Consider the following 26,173-nt stretch of genomic DNA (forward strand, 5'->3'; position numbering starts at 1 on the left):
TCACACAGACATGAGGGATTCCTGCTCTCCTGTCTCTATGTATCACACAGACATGAGGGATTCCCGCTCTCCTGTCTCTATGTATCACACAGACATGAGGGATTCCCGCTCTCCTGTCTCTATGTATCACACAGACATGAGGGATTCCTGCTCTCCTGTCTCTATGTATCACACAGACACGAGGGATTCCCGCTCTCCTGTCTGTATGAAACACACAGACATGAAGGATTCCTGCTATCCTATCTCTATGTAACACACAGACATGAGGGATTCCCGCTCTCCTGTCTCTATGTAACACACAGACATGAGGGATTCCTGCTCTCCTGTCTTTATGTAACACACAGACATGAGGGATTCCCGCTCTCCTATCTCTATGTAACACACAGACATGAGGGATTCCCGCTCTCCTGTCTGTATGTAACACACAGACATGAGGGATTCCCACTCTCCTGTCTCTATGTAACACACAGACATGAAGGATTCCTGCTCTCCTGTCTCCTTGTAACACACAGACATGAGGGATTCCCGCTCTCCTGTCTCTATGTAACACACAGACATGAGGGATTCCTGCTCTCCTGTCTCTATGTAACACACAGACATGAAGGATTCCTGCTCTCCTGTCTGTATGTAACACACAGACATGAGGGATTCCCGCTCTCCGGTCTCCTTGTAACACACAGACATGAGGGATTCCTGCTCTCCTGTCTCTATGTATCACACAGACATGAGGGATTCCCGCACTCCTGTCTGTATGTAACACAAAGACATGAGGGATTCCCGCTCTCCTGTCTCTATGTAACACACAGACATGAGGGATTCCTGCTTTCCTGTCTCTATGTAACACACAGACATGAGGGATTCCCGCACTCCAGTCTCCTTGTAACACACAGACATGAGGGATTCCCGCTCTCCGGTCTCCTTGTAACACACAGACATGAGGGATTCCTGCTCTCCTGTCTCTATGTATCACACAGACATGAGGGATTCCCGCTCTCCTGTCTCTATGTAACACACAGACATGAGGGATTCCTGCTCTCCTGTCTCTATGTAACACACAGACATGAGGGATTCCTGCTCTTCTGTCTCTATGTATCACACAGTCATTAGGGATTCCTGCTCTCCTCTCTGTATGTATCACACAGGCATGAGTGATTCCCGCTCTCCTGTCTGTATGTAACACACAGACATGAGGGATTCCCTCTCTCCTGTCTCTATGTAACACACAGACATGAGGGAATCCCACTCTCCTGTCTCTATGTAACACACAGACATGAGGGATTCCCGCTCTCCTGTCTGTATGAAACAAACAGACATGAGGGATTCCCGCTCTCCTGTCTGTATGAAACAAACAGACATGAAGGATTCCTGCTCTCCTGTCTCCTTGTACCACACAGACATGAGGGATTCCCGCTCTCCTGTCTCTATGTAACACACAGACATGAGGGATTCCTGCTCTCCTGTCTGTATGTATCACACAGACATGAGGGATTCCCGCTCTCCTGTCTGTATCACACAGACATGAGGGATTCCCGCTCTCCTGTCTGTATGTAACACACAGACATGAGGGATTCCCGCTCTCCTGTCTGTATGTATCACACAGACATGAGGGATTCCCGCTCTCCTGTCTCTATGTAACACACAGACATGAGGGATTCCTGCTCTCCTGTCTCTATGTAACACACAGACATGAGGGATTCCCGCTCTCCTGTCTCTATGTATCACACAGACATGAGGGATTCCTGCTCTCCTGTCTCTATGTATCACACAGACATGAGGGATTCCCGCTCTCCTGTCTCTATGTATCACACAGACATGAGGGATTCCCGCTCTCCTGTCTCTATGTATCACACAGACATGAGGGATTCCTGCTCTCCTGTCTCTATGTATCACACAGACATGAGGGATTCCCGCTCTCCTGTCTGTATGAAACACACAGACATGAAGGATTCCTGCTATCCTATCTCTATGTAACACACAGACATGAGGGATTCCCGCTCTCCTGTCTCTATGTAACACACAGACATGAGGGATTCCTGCTCTCCTGTCTTTATGTAACACACAGACATGAGGGATTCCCGCTCTCCTATCTCTATGTAACACACAGACATGAGGGATTCCCGCTCTCCTGTCTGTATGTAACACACAGACATGAGGGATTCCCGCTCTCCTGTCTCTATGTAACACACAGACATGAGGGATTCCCTCTCTCCTGTCTCTATGTAACACACAGACATGAGGGAATCCCACTCTCCTGTCTCTATGTAACACACAGACATGAGGGATTCCCGCTCTCCTGTCTGTATGAAACACACAGACATGAAGGATTCCTGCTCTCCTGTCTCTATGTAACACACAAACATGAGGGATTCCTGCTCTCCTGTCTCTATGTATCACACAGACATGAGGGATTCCCGCTCTCCTGTCTCTATGTAATACACAAAACACAAGCCGCGGAGACACCATCACGTGTTTCTCAACGCAAGCAATGACTAGCCAGGTCTTTCCCCGAGAAGGAACAACCACGGGAAGGGCAGTCTCCAATGAAGGAAACCACCTATGCCAAAACATGGTATCCATCCACAGACAGCTGTTTCGGGTTATTGCCCCTCATCAATGTGGAGTAGGAAACTGGCTAGTAGGAGCAATGCCTAGTAAAAGACTGTGAAAAATGAGGATGAATGAACTCATGGAGATCAACATCCAACACTGCAGAGACACCATCACATGTTTCTCAATGCAATGATTCTAGAGCAATGCCCCCATTCCTTATGGGAAATATGCAAAAACATGCAAAACACAAGCCGCGGAGACACCATCACGTGTTTCTCAACGCAAGCAATGACTAGCCAGGTCTTTCCCCGAGAAGGAACAACCACGGGAAGGGCAGTCTCCAATGAAGAAAACCACCTACAGTCATGGCCAAAAGTTTTGAGAATGACACAAATATTATATTTTCACATGATCTGTTGGCCTCTGGTTTTTATGTGTGCTTGTCAGATGTTTTTATCACATACAGAAATATAATTGCAATCATATTATGAGTAGCAAAAGGTTATATTGACAGTTAGAATGAGTTAATGCAGCAAGTCAATATTTGCAGTGTTGACCCTTCTCCTTCAGGACCTCAGCAATTCTCCCTGGCATGCTCTCAATCAACTTCTGGATCAAATCCTGACTGATAACAGTCCATTCTTGCAAAATCAATGCTTTTATTTTGTCTGAATTTGAAGGTTTTTGTTTGTCCACCCGTCTCTTGATGATTGACCACAAGTTCTCAATGGGATTAAGATCTGAGGAGTTTCCAGGCCATGGTCCCAAAATCTCTATGTTTTGTTCCCTGAGCCATTTAGTTATCACCTTTGCTTTATGGCAAGGTGCTCCATCATGTTGAAAAAGGCATTGTTGATCACCAAACTGCTCTTGGACGGTTGGGAGAAGTTGCTCTTGGAGGACATTCTGGTACCGTTCTTTATTCATGGCTGTGTTTTTAGGCAAGACTGAGAGAGAGCCCATTCCCTTGGCTGAGAAGCAACCCCACACATGAATGGTTTCAGGATGCTTGACAGTTGGCATGAGACAAGACTGGTGGTAGCGCTGACCTGGTCTTCTCCGAATAAGCCGTTTTCCAGATGTCCCAAACAATCGAAAAAGGGATTCATCAGAGAAAATGACTTTACCCCAGTCCTCAGCAGTCCACTCCCTGTACCTCTTGCAGAATATCAGTCTGTCCATGATGTTTTTCCTGGAGAGAAGTGGCTTCTTTGCTGCCCTCCTTGAGACCAGGCCTTGCTCCAAGAGTCTCCGCCTCACAGTGTGAGCAGATGCACTCACACCTGCCTGCTGCCATTCTTGAGCAAGCTCTGCACTGCTGGTAGCCCAATCCCGCAGCTGAATCACTTTTAAGAGACGGTCCTGGCGCTTGCTGGTCTTTCTTGGGTGCCCTGGAGCCTTTTTGGCAACAAGGGAACCTCTCTCCTTGAAGTTCTTGATGATGATATAGATTGTTGACTGAGGTGCAATCTTTCTAGCTGCGATACTCTTCCCTGTTAGGCCATTTTTGTGCAGTGCAATGATGACTGCACGTGTTTCCTTAGAGTTAACCATGGTTAACAGAAGAGAAACAATGATGCCAAGCACCAGCCTCCTTTTAAAGTGTCCAGTGGTGTCATTCTTACTTAATCATGACAGATTGATCTCCAGCCCTGTCCTCATCAATACCCACACCTGTGTTAATGGAGCAATCACTGAAACGATGTTAGCTGGTCCTTTTAAGGCAGGGCTGCAATGATGTTGAAATGTGTTTTGGGGAATAAAGTTCATTTTCTAGGCAAATATTGACTTTGCAAGTAATTGCTGTTAAGCTGATCACTCTTTATAACATTCTGGAGTATATGCAAATTGCCATTAGAAAAAATGAAGCAGTAGACTTTGTAAAAATTAATATTTGTGTCATTCGCAAAACTTTTGGCCATGACTGTATGCCAAAACATGGTATCCATCCACAGACAGCTGTTTCTTTTTTTCTTTTTTTTAAAACCATTCAGGTTAGTTATAAACAACTCAATATAAGCTCATCAATTTAAACGTCGTCGTTTCAACTCTCATCATCATGGTTCATATTTATTTTAGTATAACAAACCAAGGGTATACACAAAAGACATCCTGAACATCAATAAACATCACTAAAATTCACTGATATTTGATCAGGTGCTGCCATTTTTTATATTTCCAGACACCCTCTGCATCAGAACCACCACCGCCTTCGCTGTCTAATTTATAAATCAAGTATAATCTAGAAAGAATCAGCCCGACACACTTATTCACAGATACATGCTTCTCTTTGAAAATTCCTAAATTCCTCACATCCCACAAACTCTGCATCACACAAGTCATAGTTAACCATAGGATTCTATTTTTCACACGACCACATGCACCAATTCCAAACATCGCAACACGCCAGTCAATAAAATTCACACCCGCTAACTCCTTACACAACCCACCTACACACTTCCACACACTGGACGCGTAATCACAGTCCCACATAGTATGTCACACAGTCTCACATCCACCACATCCTTCCCTCGGGCACACATCAGTTCTGGTCAGACCTCGTCTCTTCTGAACCTGTCGCACAGGCAAAATATTGTGCAAGGACATCCATACAATATCCCTTTGTCTATTAGACATCCCGTGCGTTTCCAAACTCTTCCATGCAACCGAAACTTCATTCCCTCTCAACCCCACAATATTACATTCCACATCATTCTTACGTATTATTTTCATCACATTCTTAGCCATTCTAAAATCATTCATCGGTACACTCAGTAAATCATGCTTCCTCACAAACTTCTCAATCACCTCATACCAGACTGGACACTTGAAAGCAACAGGCACTCTAGCATCCCTCTTTCTCCAACATAAGCCATATAACATCCAACCAGCAGAATAACTTGCCATATACGCTCCCTTATTTCCTTTATTCAGCAAAATAACAACAGTTTTGATATACTGAAGCCCCAGAAAAATCTCAATGTTTGGAAAGGCCATGCCACCATGGTGACGCCTTGAAAAGACTCTCTCTCTTAAGTTTCTCTATTTTACAGCTCCAGAAAAAAGTAAAAACTAACTTTTCCACTCTTTTTATTTTCCTAAATGATGGTGGAAAAACTGATGCAATAAAAAGCAAAATCGGAAGAATCACCGATTTTATGACCAAAATCTTACCACTCAAGGTCAAGTCTCTCAGTCGCCAAAAATTTAACTTACGCTCTATGCGCAATCCACACTCCTCCTGTCATGATCTCAGTGCGGGTTTGACTCGCACACGTGGGGTTAATGTCTGGAACCAGTGCTGATGACTGGCATTTCTGGGGTTAAAGGTTGTGATCCCGATGCAGGCTTACCTGCACACCTGGGGCTATGATTGTGGCCTCTCCCTGGTTCTGGGGGAGGCTTCTTATAGCCTCAAGACGCTCCCATCCCTGTCAGTTATACTCTTGCCCTTGGCATAGTGTGGTGACCCCTGAGTGTGTTAGTGCTGTGCTCTGGTTACTTGATTCTCTGTGTATGACTCGGTCTGTTCCCTGGATATCGCTTTGGATTCTGCCTGGTACCTCCTATGTCTGTTTGGTTTTGATCTCTGCTTGGCCCTGATTATCCGCTCTGTCTCCTCCCTGGTACTGTACTGACATCTTGTGTATGACCTTTGGCTTTGTCTGACCTCCCGTCTGTTTATCCCTCCTGTACCTCGCTGGTCTGTACTGTGCATGACTTCTGCCTTGCCATAATCTGAGTTCTCTGGCTTCTCTGACACTATTAGCTTGAAGCACGCTTTGTCACCTCTGCTGCCCTGCTCCCCAGATAACTTTTAGCACTGCTTCTGTACTCAGGACACGTGCACTGGCTCTATGAGCAAGTGTAGTGCGGTGTCTCTGACACCTCCCAGCTCTCCTTACCTTCCAAGTCCTTATTAAATAATACTCTCAGCACTTTGATAGCACCCTCCTCACACTTTACCCCCTCCATTTTAATCCTGTCATCCCCAAAACATTTAAAACTACATTTATTCCAATTCACTCTAAAGCCAGATGCACCACAGAAAAACTCCAGAAGCAACTTAACCCTACTCATAGACGCAACACTTTCACTCACAGCCACAACATCATCCATATATCCAAGAACTTTCACATGCTTTCCACCACTCCCAGGTACCAACAAACCTCGCATCATTTTATCACGTCTCACCAAGCACAACAAAGGTTCAATCACACATACAAACAAGACAGGGGACATGGGACACCCCTGCCTTACACCAGACTTAATATTCACTTTCTCTCTCAACCACCCATTAACAAGAAACTCACTTGACACACAATCATACAAAGACATTATCCCATTCACAAATTTTTCAGGAAATCCCATTCTATCCAGAACTTTAAACAAAAACACATGCGAGACCCTATCAAACGCTTTCTCAAAATCAATTGACAGAACCATACACTTCCGTTTCCTTCCCATGCAGTCTCCAATCAAATCCCTTAATAACAATAAGTTATCACTCATACTTCTTCCAGGCACAGCACACACTTGATCCTCATCCACAATACTACCAATCACCTCACGCATGCGATTCGCCAACAATTTGCTATAGATTTTGTAATCTGCGTTCAGCAATGTTATAGGTCTCCAATTCTCTAAACACTTTCTCTCACCTTTCTTATGCACAAGCACAACCACCCCCTCTTTCATTGATTCACACAACTTACCACTCTCCCACATATACTTACATATCTCAGTCAAATCAGCTCCCAGAATATCCCACGCCTTCACATAGAATTCTACCGGCAATCCGTCTTTACCTGGAGTCTTATTCTTTTTAGCACTCTTCATCACATTTTCTACTTCTTCCATAATTACGTCCTCATTCAAAATATCACATTTTCCACTATCCAACTTGTTCTCTAACCCATTCAGCACTTCTGAAACAAGACCAGAATCAATCCAGTTTTTATCATATAACTTGCTATAGAACCTATTCACCTCCTTTATCACATTGTCACCTGACACACACAAACCATTCCTATCCAGGATTTTATCCATATCAGCCTTTCTCCCATTCATTTTCTTAAAAAAGAGCCCCGTGCACTTTTCATCTTTCTCAAGATGTTCAATTTTGGTGCGATAGATGATTTCTTTCCCTTTTTCATCCATAACACTCTTTAATTCACTCTTTGTCTCAGCCAGCAGATCAGACACATCCATGCCACTTTCTCCACACTTCCTTAACCAGTCTAAGCGCCTGTTTAAATCATTAAATCTACTCCGATAAATAGCAGCTTTTTTATAGCCCCACTTTTTGAAGAATTTTTTGCAACACACCTTAACCCAGTCCCACCATTCTAGTACACACGCAAAATCCCTCTTACATACTCTCCACTCTTTATACTTTATTTTTAATTCATTCATCACATCCTCATCTTCTAACAATCTTACATTCAGCTTCCAAACCCCACCCCCATACACACGGTCATCAATCGCACTAAACACACCTCTCAAACACTCATGATCAGAAAAAGGTACAGCATTTTGTTCAAAATTCATACACAACATATTTTTGGAAAACAACATTTTATCTATCCTGGATGCAATACCACCCCTATCAGCATGGTACGTTGGCGGTGGTGGGATGCCAAATTTCAGAGCAGCAGCATCTAGAAGGGAAAAATCAGAAATAAGATTGGATAACTTTTTACCAGTTATGTCACAATTCCCTTCTGTGGTGCAATTAAAGTCTCCAACTAAAACTGTAGGCATTTTGCCCGGAAGAAACAAACTTAATTTTTCCAAAAGAGCCAGACGCTCCTTTTTCCTGTCGTGTCCTGATGGACAGAACACATTAATAATTCTAGCCCGCCACCCCCTATAGCTAACATGTGTAATTATACATCTACCCACCTCTACCACCGTGTAGCTATCTAAACTAATCTCCCTGTTACCCATTAATATCCCTACACCATCATTCCTATTAACACATGAGCCAGACCATACATGCTGTCCGTAAGGCCAGTCCTTATCGCTTGGAGCGTCCACAATCCCACATTCCTGAAAACAAAAGGTGTGAGCATTCATCTGTTTAATATAATCTAGAACGATTGCCCTCCTGAATTTGGATCTAATTTGCCTGACATTCAGGGACGCAATGCCCCAACCAGCTTGGGGAGCCATAACATGACTGTGTTATTTACATGACGACAAACACGCCACTTCCTCTTCAGCCGTTTTCGTCTTCCATCTGGAACTGCAACTCCTTGAATCTGTTTACGTCTGCGGGAATGCCTAAAAAAGCATTGGTGTCAGGAGAGAAGACATTCTGAGGGTAACTACGTTCACTAACCGGACTTAAACCAACTTCACCGGAGTCTGCCCAATCCGTTCTGGGCTTCTTACAGGAATTTCCAGGCTCCTCATCCTCAGAGGACCTCGCAAGAGTGAAGTCACCTTGATCTCCACAACTGGCCAACTCCTCCTCAGTAGCAAACCAAGATACACTGGGGGTATTGCCAAGAGTACTCTCCAACTCCCCCTCCCCACAGACATCAGACTGAAGAGGGAGCTCACATTCAACATCAGTAGCTTCCAAAACTGCCACCTCTGGGCTGGGAGACTCCGTTTGGGGCAGGGCCTCCTCATGTGCCTCCATGATTTCAGGTTCCTCAATAAGCTCAGAGTCTGAAACCTGTGGAATGTCAACAACAGCAGCAGGGGGTGCAGCTGCCCCACCTGAGACCTCAGCGTAAGACCTAGGACTGATCCTAGCCTTACAGTCCCAATACTTATGGCCCTCCTCACCACAAGCATTACACATAACAGGATTTGTGCAGTCTTTTGCCATATGGCCAGAAGCATTGCAATTCCTGCAAGTTGGCATCTCCTTGAAACTATCCTGGGTATGCCCGAAATTTGTACACCTCCTGCAATACATCGGGGCATCTGGAAAGAACAAAAAACCAGTATTTTTCCCAATTGAAAAATTAAGAGGGGGGTAATGGATGCCTTGGGGATCCATCCCAAATCTCACAAAAAATTTGTACTTCCCAGTCCAGAGCCCTTCTCCATTCAGGACCCTGTGGGAGTACTGAACATAAATGCAATGTCCTCCAGTCTTTTACTAGGCATTGCTCCTATTAGCCAGTTTCCTACTCCACACTGATGAGGAGCAATACCCCGAAACAGCTGTCTGTGGATGGATACCATGTTTTGGCATAGGTGGTTTCCTTCATTGGAGACTGCCCTTCCCGTGGTTGTTCCTTCTCGGGGAAAGACCTGGCTAGTCATTGCTTGCGTTGAGAAACACGTGATGGTGTCTCCGCGGCTTGTGTTTTGCATGTTTTTGCATATTTCCCATAAGGGATGGGGGCATTGCTCTAGAATCATTGCGTTGAGAAACATGTGATGGTGTCTCCGCAGTGTTGGATGTTGATCTCCATGAGTTCTACGTAATACACAGACATGAGGGATTCCTGCTCTCCTGTCTCTATGTATCACACAGACATGAGGGATTCCTGCTCTCCTGTCTCTATGTAACACACAGACATGAGGGATTCCCGCTCTCCTGTCTCTATGTAATACACAGACATGAGGGATTCCCGCTCTCCTGTCTCTATGTATCACACAGACATGAGAGATTCCCGCTCTCCTGTCTGTATGTAACAAACAGACATGAGGGATTCCCGCTCTCCTGTCTCTATGTAACACACAGACATGAGGGATTCCCGCTCTCCTCTCTGTATGTAATACACAGACATGAGGGATTCCCGCTCTCCTGTCTCTATGTATCACACAGACATGAGAGATTCCTGCTCTCCTGTCTGTATGTAACAAACAGACATGAGGGATTCCCACTCTCCTGTCTCCTTGTAACACACAGACATGAGGGATTCCTGCTCTCCTGTCTCCTTGTAAAACACAGACATGAGGGATTCCCGCTCTCCTGTCTCTATGTATCACACAAACATGAGGGATTCCCGCTCTCCTGTCTCTATGTAATACACAGACATGAGGGATTCCCGCTCTCCTGTCTCTATGTATCATACAGACATGAGGGATTCCCGCTCTCCGGTCTCTATGTAACACACAGACATGAGGGATTCCTGCTCTCCGGTCTCTATGTAACACACAGACATGACCGATTCCCGCTCTCCTGTCTCCTTGTAACACACAGACATGAGGGATTCCCGCTCTCCTGTCTCCTTGTAACACACAGACATGAGGGATAGAATCATAGAAAAAATTTCTATGATTCTAGACATGAGGGATTCCCGCTCTCCTGTCTCTATGTAACACACAGACATGAGGGATTCCCGCTCTCCAGTCTCTATGTAACACACAGACATGAGGGATTCCCACTCTCCTGCCTCTATCTATCACACAGACATGAGGGATTCCTGCTCTCCTGTCTCTATGTAACACACAGACATGACGGATTCCCGCTCTCCTGTCTCCTTGTAACACACAGACATGAGGGATTCCCGCTCTCCTGTCTCTAAGTAACACACAGACATGAGGGATTCCCGCTCTCCAGTCTCTATGTAACACACAGACATGAGGGATTCCCACACTCCTGTCTCTATCTATCACACAGACATGAGGGATTCCTGCTCTCCTGTCTCTATGTAACACATAGACATGAGGGATTCCCGCTCTACTGTCTCTATGTAACACACAGACATGAGGGATTCCTGCTCTCCTATCTGTATGTAACACACAGACATGAGGGATTCCCGCTCTCCTGTCTCTATGTTTCACACAGACTTGAGGGATTCCCGATCTCCTGTCTCTATGTAACACACAGACATGAGGGATTCCTGCTCTCCCGTCTCTGTGTAACACACAGACAAGAGGGATTCCTGTTCTCCTGTCTCTATGTAACACACAGACATGAGGGATTCCCGCTCTCCTGTCTCTATGTATCACACAGACATGAGGGATTCCCGCTCTCCTGTCTCTATGTATCACACATACATGAGGGATTCCCGCTCTCCTGTCTCTATGTAACACACAGACATGAGAGATTCCTGCTCTCCGGTCTCTATGTAACACACAGACATGAGGGATTCTCGCTCTCCTGTCTCTATGTATCACACAGACATGAGGGATCCCTGCTCTCCTGTCTCTATGTAACACACAGACATTAAGGATTCCTGCTCTCCTGTCTCTATGTAACACACAGATATTAGGGATTCCTGCTCTCCTGTCTCTATGTTTCACACAGACATGAGGGATTCCGGCTCTCCTGTCTCTATGTATCACACAGACAAGAGGGATTCCTGCTCTCCTGTCTCTATGTATCACACAGACATGAGGGATCTCTGCTCTCCTGTCTCTATGTAACACACAGACATGAGGGATTCCTGCTCTCCTGTCTGTATCACACAGACATGAGGGATTACTGCTCTCCTGTCTCTATGTAACACACAGAAATGAGGGATTCCTGCTCTCCTGTCTCTATGTAACACACAGACAAGAGGGATTCCTGCTCTCCTGTCTCCTTGTAAAACACAGACATGAGGGATTCCTGCTCTCCTGTCTCTATGTATCACACAAACATGAGGGATTCCCGCTCTCCTGTCTCTATGTAATACACAGACATGAGGGATTCCCGCTCTCCTGTCTCTATGTATCACACAGACATGAGGGATTCCCGCTCTCCGGTCTCTATGTAACACACAGACATGAGGGATTCCTGCTCTCCGGTCTCTATGTAACACACAGACATGACGGATTCCCGCTCTCCTGTCTCCTTGTAACACACAGACATGAGGGATTCCCGCTCTCCTGTCTCTATGTAACACACAGACATGAGGGATTCCTGCTCTCCTGTCTGTATGTAACACACAGACATGAGGGATTCCCACACTCCTGTCTCTATCTATCACACAGACATGAGGGATTCCTGCTCTCCTGTCTCTATGTAACACATAGACATGAGGGATTCCAGCTCAACTGTCTCTATGTAACACACAGACATGAGGGATTCCTGCTCTCCTATCTGTATGTAACACACAGACATGAGGGATTCCCGCTCTCCTGTCTCTATCTATCACACAGACATGAGGGATTCCTGCTCTCCTGTCTCTATGTTTCACACAGACATGAGGGATTTCCGCTCTCCTGTCTCTATGTAACACACAGACATGAGGGATTCCTGCTCTCCTGTCTCTATGTAACACACAGACATGAGGGATTCCCGCTCTCCTGTCTCTATATAACACACAGACATGAGGGATTCCTGCTCTCCTGTCTCTATGTATCACACAGACATGAGGGATTCCCGCTCTCCTGTCTCTATGTTTCACACAGACATGAGGGATTCCTGCTCTCCTGTCTCTATGTAACACACAGACATGAGGGATTCCCGCTCTCCTGTCTCTATGTATCACACAGACATGAGGGATTCCCGCTCTCCTGTCTCTATGTAACACACAGACATGAGGTATTCCCGCTCTCCTGTCTCCTTGTAACACACAGACATGAGGGATTCCCGCTCTCCTGTCTCTATGTTTCACACAGACATGAGGGATTCCGGCTCTCCTGTCTCTATGTAACACACAGACATGAGGGATTCCCGCTCTCCTGTCTCTATGTATCACACAGACATGAGGGATCGTTGCTCTCCTGTCTCTATGTAACACACAGACATGAGGGATTCCCGCTCTCCTGTCTCTATGTATCACACAGACATGAGGGATCATTGCTCTCCTGTCTCTATGTAACACACAGACATGAGGGATTCCCACTCTCCTGTCTCTATGTATCACACAGACATGAGGGATTCCCGCTCTCCTCTCTGTATGTAATACACAGAAATGAGGGATTCCTGCTCTCCTGTCTCTATGTAACACACAGACATGAGGGATTCCCGCTCTCCTGTCTGTATGTAACACACAGACATGACGGATTCCCGCTCTCCTGTCTGTATGTAACACACAGACATGAGGGATTCCCGCTCTCCTGTCTCTATGTATCACACAGACATGAGGGATTCCCGCTCTCCTGTCTCTATGTATCACACAGACATGAGGGATTCTCGCTCTCCTGTCTCCTTGTAAAACACAAACAGGACGGATTCCTGCTCTCCTGTCTCTATGTAACACACAGACATGACGGATTCCCGCTCTCCTGTCTCTATGTATCACACAGACATGAGGGATTCCCGCTTTCCTGTCTCTATGTATCACACAGACATGAGGGATTCTCGCTCTCCTGTCTGTATGTAACACACAGACATGAGGGATTCCCGCTCTCCTGTCTGTATGTAACACACAGACATGAGGGATTCCCGCTCTCCTGTCTCTATGTATCACACAGACATGAGGGATTCCCACTCTCCTGTCTGTATGTAACACACAGACATGAGGGATTCCCGCTCTCCTGTCTCCTTGTAACACACAGACATGAGGGATTCCTGCTCTCCTGTCTCTATGTATCACACAAACATGAGGGATTCCTGCTCTCCTGTCTCTATGTAACACACAGACATGAGGGATTCCTGCTCTCCTGTCTCCTTGTAACACATAGACATGAGGGATTCCCGCTCTCCTGTCTCCTTGTAACACAGAGAGATGACGGATTCCCTCTCTCCTGTCTCTATGTATTCACACAGACATGAGGGATTCCCGCTCTCCTGTCTCTATGTATCACACAGACATGAGGGATTCCCGCTCTCCTGTCTCTATGTAACACACAGACATGAGGGATTCCCGCTCTCCTGTCTCTATGTAACACACAGACATGAGGGATTCCTGCTCTCCTGTCTCTATGTAACACACAGACATGATGGATTCCCGCTCTCCTGTCTCTATGTATCACACAGACATGAGGGATTCCCGCTCTCCTTTCTCTATGTATCACACAGACATGAGGGATTCCCGCTCTCCTGTCTGTATGTAACACACAGACATGAGGGATTCCCGCTCTCCTGTCTCTATGTATCACACAGACATGAGGGATTCCCGCTCTCCTGTCTGTATGTAACGCACAGACATGAGGGATTCTCGCTCTCCTGTCTCCTTGTAACACACAGACATGAGGGATTCCTGCTCTCCTGTCTCTATGTAACACACAGACATGAGGGATTCCGCTCTCCTGTCTCCTTGTAAAACACAAACAGGACGGATTCCCGCTCTCCTGTCTGTATGTAACACACAGACATGACGGATTCCCGCCCTCCTGTCTGTATGTAACACACAGACATGAGGGATTCCCGCCCTCCTGTCTGTATGTAACACACAGACATGACGGATTCCCGTCCTCCTGTCTGTATGTAACACATAGACATGAGGGATTCCCGCTCTCCTGTCTCTATGTATCACACAGACATGAGGGATTCCTGCTCTCCTGTCTCTATGTATCACACAGACATGAAGGATTCCCGCTCTCCTGTCTGTAACACACAGACATGAGGGATTCCTGCTCTCCTGTCTGTATGTAACACACAGACATGAGGGATTCCTGCTCTCCTGTCTCTATGTATCACACAGGCATGAGGGATTCCCGCTCTCCTGTCTCTATGTATCACACAGACATGAGGGATTCCCGCTCTCCTATCTGTATGTATCACACAGACATGAGGGATTCCCGCTCTCCTGTCTGTATGTAACACACAGACATGAGGGATTCCCGCTCTCCTGTCTCCTTGTAACACATAGACATGAGGGATTCCCGCTCTCCTGTCTCCTTGTAACACAGAGAGATGACGGATTCCCTCTCTCCTGTCTCTAGGTATTCACACAGACATGAGGGATTCCCGCTCTCCTGTCTCTATGTATCACACAGACATGAGGGATTCCCGCTCTCCTGTCTGTATGTATCACACAGACATGAGGGATTCCCGCTCTCCTGTCTGTATGTAACACATAGACATGAGGGATTCCCGCTCTCCTGTCTCCTTGTAACACAGAGACATGACGGATTCCAGCTCTCCTGTCTGTATGTAACACACAGACATGAGGGATTCCCGCTCCCCTCTCTGTATGTAATACACAGACATGAGGGATTCCTGCTCTCCTGTCTGTATGTAACACACAGACATGAGGGATTCCCGCTCTCCTCTCTGTATGTAATACACAGACATGAGGGATTCCTGCTCTCCTGTCTCTATGTATCACACAGACATAAGGGATTCCTGCTCTCCTGTCTCTATGTAACACACAGACATGAGGGATTCCTGCTCTCCTGTCTGTATGTATCACACAGACATGAGGGATTCCTGCTCTCCTGTCTCTATGTAACACACAGACATGAGGGATTCCCGCTCTCCTATCTGTATGTAACACACAGACATAAGGGATTCCCGCTCTCCGGTCTCTATGCAAAATACAGACACATAGCTCCCTGTTGTGAGTTCATTTTTCCCTTCACCATTTGAGGTCTGATGAACTCCCTCCTCTAGTGAAGGAAGGTAGTGAGACTGATTACCAAACACCTGGACAGCTAGATGATGACTGGGTGGCTGGAATTGAGGACTGGATATAAGGCTGCCGACGCCCTTCTTCCTGGCTGGTGATTTTCCTGCTGGATTCTTGGAGACCAGTCTGATTCCTGCATCTCAAACCAAAGTTTTTCTGCACTGCTTTGTACTCTTCAGTTTTGTTTTTTGTTTTGCCTTGTTTTTTGGGAGTTCTGCCATCCCCGGCCGGGGGTGAGCTGAATTCCATTTTTGTCTCTGATCTGTTGGTATTTTGCTCTGTCTTCACAATATACCTGAGTGCTGATATAGTCTTTTGAAGCCTAGCGACTTCAGGGCCTGTTTTTCCTATCAGTCGGTTGGCTCATTTTGATAGGGTTTTTGCGGATGGCAGACAGCAGCTTTCCTATCCTGTCCTATGTAGTTAGCTTGGGCCCCATCATTTGCTCAACCTATCTTTCTATCTGTGTTAGTGTTTTCATCTTGCTTCACCGTCATTATATGTTGGGGGCTGCCTATTGCTTTGGGGTCTGCTCTGGGGCAGTTTAGTTTTTCCCCTTTCTGTCTTTAGGCTATATAGTTCTCCGGCTGTGATCGAGGGGTCTAGGGCACCGTAGGAACCCCCCACGGCTACTGCTAGTTGTTGTGGATAGGTTCAGGTGTCTGCGATCCGATAGCTGCCAACCTCTCTGGTTTTTCTGGACTTAGCTGGTATTTTGTTTTTTCCTCCTTCGGTGACTCATCATAACAGCTCCCAAGCGAGTCCCATTTTTGACACGCCACTCCCGCGTCCCGCCCGGGACGCTATTTTTCCCACATTGCACTGAGCCACCACACTTCCCCATGCACTGACCGCAACCTGCAATGATGTGGCTGGCCTGTGTGTTCTATGCACACCGGACCTGTCAGAGGGGAGGAGTCAGGGGTCACAAGATCAGGGGCGTGTCTGTCTGCACTCTGCAGGACTCTGCTATGCTGGTTGTCATGGTGCTGGATGAAGTAAAGTTTATGTGTGTGGTCAGGAGGGGTTTACAGTGTGGATGTAGCAGAGCCGTGTGTGTATGAGGTGTACGGAGCGGAGCCGTGTGTGTACGAGGTGTACAGAGTGGAGCCGTGTGTGTTTGAGGTGTACGGAGCAGAGCCAACCATGTACGAGATGGACAGAGCGGAGCCGTGTGTATGGAGCAGAGCTGCGTGTGTACGAGGTGTATGGCGCAGAGCCACGTGTGTACGAGGTGTACGGCGCAGAGCCATGTGTGTACGAGGTGTATGGCGCGGAGCCGCGTGTGTATGAGGTGTACGGTACGGAGCCGCGTGTGTACGAGGTGTACGGTACGGAGCCGCGTGTGTACGAGGTGTACGGAGCAGAGCCATGTGTACGAGGTGTACGGGGCGCACGGAGCGGAGTCGTGTGTGTACTTGGTGTACGGAGCGGAACTGCATGTGTATGGGGTATGCGGAGCTGTTTGTGTACGGAATGGAGCCATATGTGCACTGGATGTACGGAGCGGAGCAAAGTGTGTACGAGGCATACAAAGTGGGTTTTTCCCACCGACACAGGAGTACACGACGGAGCACTTTAAAACTCCCATATATTGTTCCACCGGAAGTGATGTGCTGGAAGCTGACCAGAAATGAGGTAATTTCATGAGGAGATTGTGACAGAACTAGGAATGCTTCAGATCCATCACCATGTCCTCCTCCGACAGCGCGGACAGCAGGATCGCCTTTGAATCGGGGATGCCGGCCATGTGAGCGGATCAAGATATGTCCTGCACCGGGAGGCTCAAGTGGGCATTACAATGGTAGCCGGGCTGCTATAGTATCTTTATAGAATCTTTCTGTTTCTTTCTTTCTTTCTCATTCTCTGTTCTGTCTTTCCCTCTCTCTCTCTCTGTTTCTTTCTCTCTCTCTAATCTTTCTTTTTTCTTTCTCTCCCTCTGTTCTTTCTCTCTCTCTTCTTTCCTTCCCCTCTTTCTTTCTTTCCTCTCTTTCTTTACTTCTTTCTTTCTCTCTGTTATTTCTCTGTCTCTCTCTGTTCTTTCTTTCCTCTTTCTTTCTCTCTATTGCTCTGTTCTTTCTTTCCCCTCTTTCTTTCTTTCGCTCTCCCTCTGTTCTTTTTTCTGTCCCCGCTTTCTTTCTCTCTGTTCTTTCTTGCCCCTTTTTTTCTCTCTCTTTCTGTTCTTTCTTTCTATCTGTTCTCTCTCAGTTCTTTCTTTCCCCTCTTTCTTTCTTTCTTTTCCCTCTTTCTTTCTCTGTTCTTTTTTTCTATCCCCTCTTTCTTTCTCTTTGTTCTTTCTCTTTCTTTTTCTCTGTTCTTTATTTCCTCTCTTTATTTTTCTCTGTTCTTTCCCCTTTCTTTCTCTCTGATCTTTCTTCTTTCTCTCTCTGTTCTTTCTTCTCTCTGTTCTTTCTCTTGCTCTCCTTTCTTTCTTTCTCTCTATTTTCTTTTTCTCTCTGTTTTTTTCCTTTTTTTTTCCTTAGTACCAGTCAGTGTGCCCACAGTACCAGCCACTGTGCCCATAATGGCAGCCACTATGCCCCCAGTACCAGTCAATGTAATCAGCAGTGCTAAATGGGTGCGGTTGGGCCTGGACATGGGTGTGACTAGTCACAAAATGGGTGTGACCAGGGCGTGGCCTAAAATTTATCCCTCTTTCACTTCTTCAAAAGTTGGGAGGTATGCAGACATGAGGGATTCCCGCTCTCCTGTCTCTATGTATCATACAGACATGAGGGATGCCCGCTCTCCTGTCTGTATGTAACACACAGTCATGAGGGATTCCTGCTAGGTGGTAACAAACTCATTGGGATTGAAGGAACGGAGGTCCCAGTGGTTGGACCTCAACCAAAGGGCAAAAATCATAAAAAGACAACAATATTCCACCTTTCACAACTTGTATCTAAGAACTTAAATAAATGATTAAATGATTACATCCCCTTTAGATCTTCTTCTGGAACCTCCTAGTTTATAGAGAGAGGTCTGACCTCATAATCTCCGCTTACCTTGCCTGTAACATGTCTGAATTTCTCGGAGCTGATCGTTGGATCTGGTGGAGAGGATTTCTGTCAGTGTTGCTTCATTGGTACCTAAACCCTGTGTCACAAAAAAATTTTAGTGGTTAAAAAGATAGTAAAATGTAAATCAAAATTTGAGTTTGTGTCAAAACTTACTAAGACCAGTAAATTTGTTTTTCATTTTTCCATTGGCGAAGCTGTAAAAAGGCTTGTTTTTTAGATAAGTTGTAGTTTTTCTAGACTATATTTTTTGGGTACATATATGGATAGCAGGTATTTGCAGAAATCATACATGTGTATGATATTGGAATGCGTATTTAAAGGGGTATTCTGATCAGCAGGATATGCCATAACCTTGTGATCGTTGGTTGTATCACCTTTGGGATCTCCCCGATGCTGTGCATGGAAAGGCCACATTGCTTACGTATACTTACTACTTACCTCCATCCAGGCATTTGCTATCGGGAACTGCTGCCGACCATATTTATATGAATGGAGCTGTGCTGCAGTTTCCCTGCACAGCAGGATCTCTACTGGGCAGGAAAAAATAAGCGAAGGGACCTGATGATAGTAGATATTCTCAACTTCAGTGATGATTTTGGTTCTTAGCACTCACTATGCAGGGAAATGCTCCTGGCCACATTAACTTGAAGGAAGCTGTACTTCAGTTCGCCTGCACAGCAAGTGTCCAGGAGATCTACTGGGCAGAGGAAAGCCATGAAGGAATCTGAAGAGATCAGAGCTTCTCACTTTCATTGCTGATTATATTTCTATATTTACACTATGCAGGGAATTACTGGCCACAATTACATGAATGGCGCAGCAAGTCTCCAGGACATCTGATAGGCAGGAAAAACAGTGAAGGGACCTGAGGATATCAGAGCTACTCACCTTCATTGACCATTTTAGTTCTTAGTTCTCACTATGTAGGGAATTTACAATCATGGAGGTGTGCTGAAGTTCCCATGCACAGCAAGTGTCCAGGAGATCTACTGAGCAGGAAAAAAGTAGTAAAATAAACTGATGATATTGAATCTTCTGACCTTCATTGCCGATTTTAGTTCTTGGGCATCAAATACAGCAGGAGTCTTCAGCAACCCAACAAGAACCTTCTCCAGGTCTCCCGAGACGGCTTTCTTGATGTCCACCATCAAGTCCTACAGAGAAGAACAGAATTTACAGTAAATACTATTGATGTGCGGCCTCTGGAGCAGAGAAGTTATTCAACTTTGTAGGTAGTAGAAATCTATAGAAAAGTCTTAGTGACTGATGGGGAGAATGGTATTTGCGGCAGCTACAACTTTCAGAGAAAATCAAGGTTTTGTCACCATAGACATTTTTGTTTTCATAAAAAACAAATATGAGATGATCAACTAAATACAGTGAACATATACGTCACTAAAGTGATCATAACTGAAAGGACAGTATCAAATCAATGTTTTATATCACTGTAATATTTTATTACTGAAACATCATACAAAATTTATATATATGAAAAAGTGACAATATAATTGAGTGAGAACTGGTAAGACATAACTTGACATGACACGACAACTAGGGTCAAGCAGAGAAATCCCAGCCTTAGAACGGGATAGTAGAAAAAATTAATAATATCAGCGTCTTAGTATTAATCACCCAGCAGGATTATATACAGAAAGGCTATCATACATAAATGTAAAATATACAATAGGGAAATGCCCAGATAACGTTCACTATGCACTCATATTATCTTGTATAAGGATTAAATGTCCCACCCTTCCAAGTAACTTGAACATATAAAATTAAAGCCGCTCAGGAGAAACGCACGTCAAGGTGTAGCTGATTGGGACATTGCAGCGTCTCCCTGCCTTACATACGGGAACCATGACAGCAGGTATAACTATATGTTGATATAGGCACATCTATTCTTTAATTTTGTATGTTCACTATCTATGTAGCCCAGTTCCATTTTGAACTATATGTTCAAGTTACTTGGAAGGGTGGGACATTTAATCCTTATACAAGATAATACGAGTGCATAGTGAACGTAATAGTATTGGCTGACTACCATTGTGATTTGTGCTTATCTGGGCATTTTCCTATTGTATATGTTACATCTATTTATGATAGTCTATGTTATAATGGCCTTTCTGTATATAATCCTGCTGGGTGATTAATACTAAGACTCTGATATTATTAATTTTTTTCTACTATCCCTTTCTAGGGATTTCTCTGCTTGACCCTAGTTGTCGTGTCATGTCAAGTTTATGTCTTTACCCAGTTCTCACTCAATTTTATTGTCACTTTTTCATATATATAAATTTTGTATGATGTTTCAGTAATAAAATATTACAGTGATATAAAACATTGATTTGATACTGTTTTTTCAGTGATGATCACTTTAGTGACATATATGTTCACTGTATTTAGTTGATCATCTCATATTTGGTTTTTATGATTAACACTTTTCTTGTGTTTGAGAAGCTATAGCTTCAGTTGGAGAGGATAATTTTTCTTGGTGTGCTATTTTTGTTTTCATACCTCGAAAGTCATGGATTTTTCTCATGCTTGTGCTCATGTGACTTTTGTGCACTTTATGCACCGCTTCTTCATGGTTTTTTTTATTATAGTACATCAGTATGTAGAATATCCGGTGGTGGACCCTAAGAGAAATCGTGCCCTCCTATGATGTCTGGTGTTCCTGTGGTGCCCACTGTATGTTTAGATCCCTGTTATTATTTTTTGCATTTTTCTCTATACCTAATTATTTTTAGTGAAGACCCAAAGGGCATTTGCCCCCCACCACTGTGCAAGTTTGGAAGGACTTGATAAAAGAAAGCCGCAAGGGCAGGGTCCTCTTCCCTCTGTACCCGTCTGTCATTGTTAGTTTACTGTAAGTGATATTTGTATTTTGATGTCTCCCCTTCTCATGTGCAGCACCATGGATTCAATGATGCTATATAAATAAATAATAATAATACCTATAAAAGCGGTGGACATTTCTGAGTGCCGTACCTTCTGAAGTTCAGTCTGGTAGAGTCGAGCCACTTCTTGTCGTTGATCATTGCTGAGACCAGTTATTGTGTTGATGATCGTCTGCACATTACCTAACAGTAAAAATAATGGAAAAGTGATAAAGAAGTGGGGCTCTGTTTCTGTCATTGGGCAGAGGGCACTGTGGCTTTCACTGGTATAGAAGGCAGTAACATAATCATTCATGTGACCACTGGCCTCATTGGAAATGTCTATACAAATTGCCAATGATTAGCTGCAGTGGTTATGTGGTGCCCCCAGGAGTATGGTCGCCACAGTGGCATTGCCTTCCTTCAGGGAGGGTGATGTCAGGCTTGGAAGCAATGAAGGGTCTCTCTAGCAGTTAACCATGTCATGCAACACGGTTCCCACTTCAGGCCAGCAGAGGGAGCTCTGAACCAATACTAAGGGCAAGAGTTTCTCTCTGGGGGCCAGGAGGGGAAATTAGTCAGTGTGAGGAGGGCAACGAGTGTAGACGTGTGGAGAGAAGCTGGAGGTTGAGCTGAGGATAAAGAGCTCCCTCCCAGTGAGAGCGCATGATCTGGAGCCTGGTCTCCACGGTTGTATGGATACTGAAGGTCCTGCAACAGAAACCAGAGGAATAGGAAGCTGTAAATGCTCTGTTCCCATATAAGACTTGGAGGAACAACAGCGATGGGTGAGCCAAGAGAAACAGTGGGCTACAGCTGTCTGCCATATGAGGTAGATCCGAAAGGGAAGAAGAAGGAGGAACGTCAGTGTAACACAGTACTGCATGTACCTCAAGGAAGCGCTAGAGAGGAGACTACACAATCCATCTGAGAGAGAGATTCCTAAGTTGCTTCCAGGCTAACCATATCCTGTGCCATTTGTAATCTGGACCCTGGACTGCACTTACAAAGTAAAGTTAAAGAAACTACACTTTGCTGTGTCCTTGCCTTCTTCCTGCAACTTCTTCAGCACTGCTACATCTCTGTGCCAGACACTGCACCCTCTTCCTCAACACCTATCCTCTTCATCTACTCTGCCCTGGGACTACAGCCCTGCCTGTGGAGGGCTATAACATCACTGCTGCACCCCACCATCTGTCCCAGAGGATCTGTCTGCAGCGTCGGCTTAACACCTCCTTTGCCGAACACCACAGGTGGCGTCACGAATCACTCAAACTTTATTTCATCACTCAAATCCCCTTTTACATGGGCGCCCAGGGCCACGGACCGGGTCACCGCTGCTGTGACACCTCCCTCTGAGAGACCGGCCCGGTACCGAGTACCCCACGGCCCTGGGAGGGCGACCCAGTTACTTGTATGTAAGACCATTGGCTGACTTCAGTGGTCACATGGATGTATGGTGTCACACACAGTGTAGGAAAGACTAAGTGCAACACGAAGGGAAGAGGGGAAGGGAACTCAAAACTAGAGAAGGGCTGAATGGGGGCCCCAAGGCAGATCTAAAGTCAACCTGTCTGCCCTAAATGTCCCTATATAGGTTCTGCACCTATCACCAAGTAGGAACCTAATCCCTGCCTGACCCTGGCAATAAGCCCTGCTTAGGGAAGGACGGGGTAGACACTAATCAATCCCCACTCCAACTAAATACAGCTGGGATAGACAAACAAGGAGAACCGTTTTCTTGAGTAGACTCAGAGAGGTAACACAGATGTCCTTCAGTAGCACCAAAGAGGAAGATAGCGACTGCAATAGCTCAAGCCTCAACAGAGGAAAATGGAAATATCATGGACCATTCCATAAGCAGACAGGAAGTCTATAAACACTCAGTCCAGGTATGTCAATTAGAGCCAGGGGGAGGTTGCCACTGGGTCCAATAATCAGAAGGACTAGGAAGGTGTCTGCAAAGCCAACCGCAGAGACCTTCTGCAGCCCGATGCTGTGTGACTGTCTGCAGCCTCTGACACACCCCTGACAGGACCCCCATTCTAATAGTGGGCTCCGGACACTCAGGACCAGGCTTCTGGGACAAGAGGTGTGAAATGCATGAACCAGCCTGGGGGCATTCACTTCTGATGCCGAGACCCACATCCTTTACTCTGAGCTATAACCTTTCCAGTGCACTAAGTATTGTAGGGAATGACATTGGAGACGAGAATCTACAATTCTCGAATAATGAATCTCTAGGTTTCCATCAACTATTACTGGGGGGCAGCGGTAGGGGTGAGGGCTCAAGAGGTTCCACATATTTCTTGAGCAAAGACCTATGGAAGACATTGTGGATCATAAGAGCCTGAGGTAGCTCAAGTCGAAACGCTGCAGAATTAATAACAGTGGGTATTTTTTATAAAGACCAATATAGCTAGGTCCCAACTTCCAGGAAGGAACCTTAAACCCGATATTCCTAGTAGACAGCCACACAGTCATTCACATTCAGATCTGGACCTGGCAAGTGTTTTCCGTCAGCTATACGTTTGTACCTGTCTCCCATAATCATTAAATTACTCAGAACCCCATGCCACCCTGAAGGCAGCGAGAAAGCAAAATGTTCCTCTTCCGGAACTCCCAAAGCCCCTCCCCCGCTAAAGGTACCAAACTATGGATGATAACCATATGCACCAAAGAAAGATGACCTGCCGGTAGATTCTTGATGGTGACTATTGATAGAAAATTCTGCCAGTGGTAAGTAGGATGTCCCATCCTCCTGATTTTTGGAGACAAACCACTTGAGGTAGGTCTCCAAATTCTGGTTAACGCGCTCGGTCTGGCCATTCGACTGAGGATGTAAGGCAGAGGAAAAGGACAGCTGCACCCCCATTTGAGATCAGAACGCCCTCCAGAACTTAGAAACAAACTGGATCACCCAATCTGACACCACATCAGAGGGAACCCCATGAAGCTTCACGATCTCATTTATAAACACCTGAGCAAGAGTCTTGGCATTCGGATGTGCCGGTAATGTGACAAAATTAACTATATTACTGAACCTATCTACAACCACTAAAACCACAGTCTTTCCTGCAGATACTGGTAGGTCAGTAATAAAATTCACCGACAAGTGTGTCCATGGTCTACTAGGAATAGGTAGTGGAAGAAGGGTACCAGAAGGATGAGTATGTGATACTTTAGAAAGTGTGCAGATACTATAAGCAGCTACTTGTTCAACCACATCCCAATGCAACCCTGGTCACCAAAAGCGACAAGAAAGGAGGTCCGCGGTTGCCTTACCACCTGGATGACCAGCAAGCACAGAGTTGTGATATTCCCCAATTACTTTGTGGTACAGATTTGGTGGCACAAAAAGCCTTCCCGGAGAGCAGGAGGCCGGGGTGTCCCCCTGAGCCTCCAACATCTCAACCTCCAGCTCAGGGTATAATGCCGAAATGATTACCCCCTTCTGCAAAATCGGGACAGGGTCCTCATGATCACCATCACTAAGGAAGCTCCGGGACAAAGCATGAGCCTTGACATTTTTGGCCCCTGCCTGGAGCCTGGATGAAAAGTGACCACAAAATTGAACCTAGTAAAAAACAGGGACCATCAAGATTGCCTAGGATTGAGACGTTTAGCAGATTGAAGACATAACAAGTTCTTATGGTCAGTGATAACAGTAATAGGATGGACAGCCCCCTCCATCCAATGTCGCCATTCTTCTAATGCCGATTTAAAAAGTGCCCTAATACCCACATCATAATTTCTCTCAGCTGAAAAAATTTTTTTATAAAAGAAGGCGCATGGAAGCCATTTACCAGGGGATGGACCCTGAGACAACACAGCCACATCCCCCACCTCCGACACATCAACCTACAAAAAAAGGGCTGGGAAACTTCGGGTTGACGGAGTATAGGAGCCGTGGCAAAAAAGCTCTTAAGGGAGGAAGAAGCCCACAGGGTAGTGTCCGATCATTTGGAAAAGTCCGACCCCTTCCTTGTCGTGTCAGTAAGGGGTTTCACAATTACTGAATAATTCCGGATGAATTTCTGGTAAAAATCAGTAAAGTCCAAAAAACGTTGTAGAGACTTCAAGTTCTTGGGACGTCCCCAATCAATGACAGCACAGATCTTCTCCAGATCCATCCAAAAACCTGAAGATGACAACAGTTACTCCAAAAACTGCACTTCCTGGATGGCGAAAACACATTTTTCTAGTTTGGCATGTAAATTGTTATCTCATAATATTTGCAGCACCTGTTTAACATGTGTGGTGCCCTGCGTCTTTACCACCACAAAAGGGTTAAATATGTACTGTTTTG

The 26,173-nt window shown here is 45.5% G+C and overlaps 1 protein-coding gene across 3 annotated transcripts in view; it reads right to left on the reverse strand.

The window, feature by feature from the left end:
* The window catches only part of ANXA9 (annexin A9), a 93,455-nt gene that overhangs the window by 35,622 nt on the left and 31,660 nt on the right, over window positions 1-26,173 (reverse strand). For all 3 annotated transcript variants that reach the window (XR_012230630.1, XM_073567194.1, XM_073567195.1), the window contains exons 4-6: window positions 21,977-22,068; window positions 20,026-20,139; window positions 18,971-19,061 (exon numbers count right to left, since the gene is read on the reverse strand). Coding sequence is in view for 2 of the 3 variants with exons in the window: in XM_073567194.1 (XP_073423295.1) it covers window positions 18,971-19,061; window positions 20,026-20,139; window positions 21,977-22,068 (297 nt within the window). In the remaining variant the exon portion in view is untranslated. The remainder of the gene's footprint in view (window positions 1-18,970; window positions 19,062-20,025; window positions 20,140-21,976; window positions 22,069-26,173) is intronic.

This window comes from Dendrobates tinctorius, unplaced genomic scaffold (genome assembly GCF_039654945.1).
Source record: "Dendrobates tinctorius isolate UK_male_01 unplaced genomic scaffold, ASM3965494v1 ptg000019l, whole genome shotgun sequence".
Lineage (NCBI taxonomy): Eukaryota > Metazoa > Chordata > Amphibia > Anura > Dendrobatidae > Dendrobates > Dendrobates tinctorius.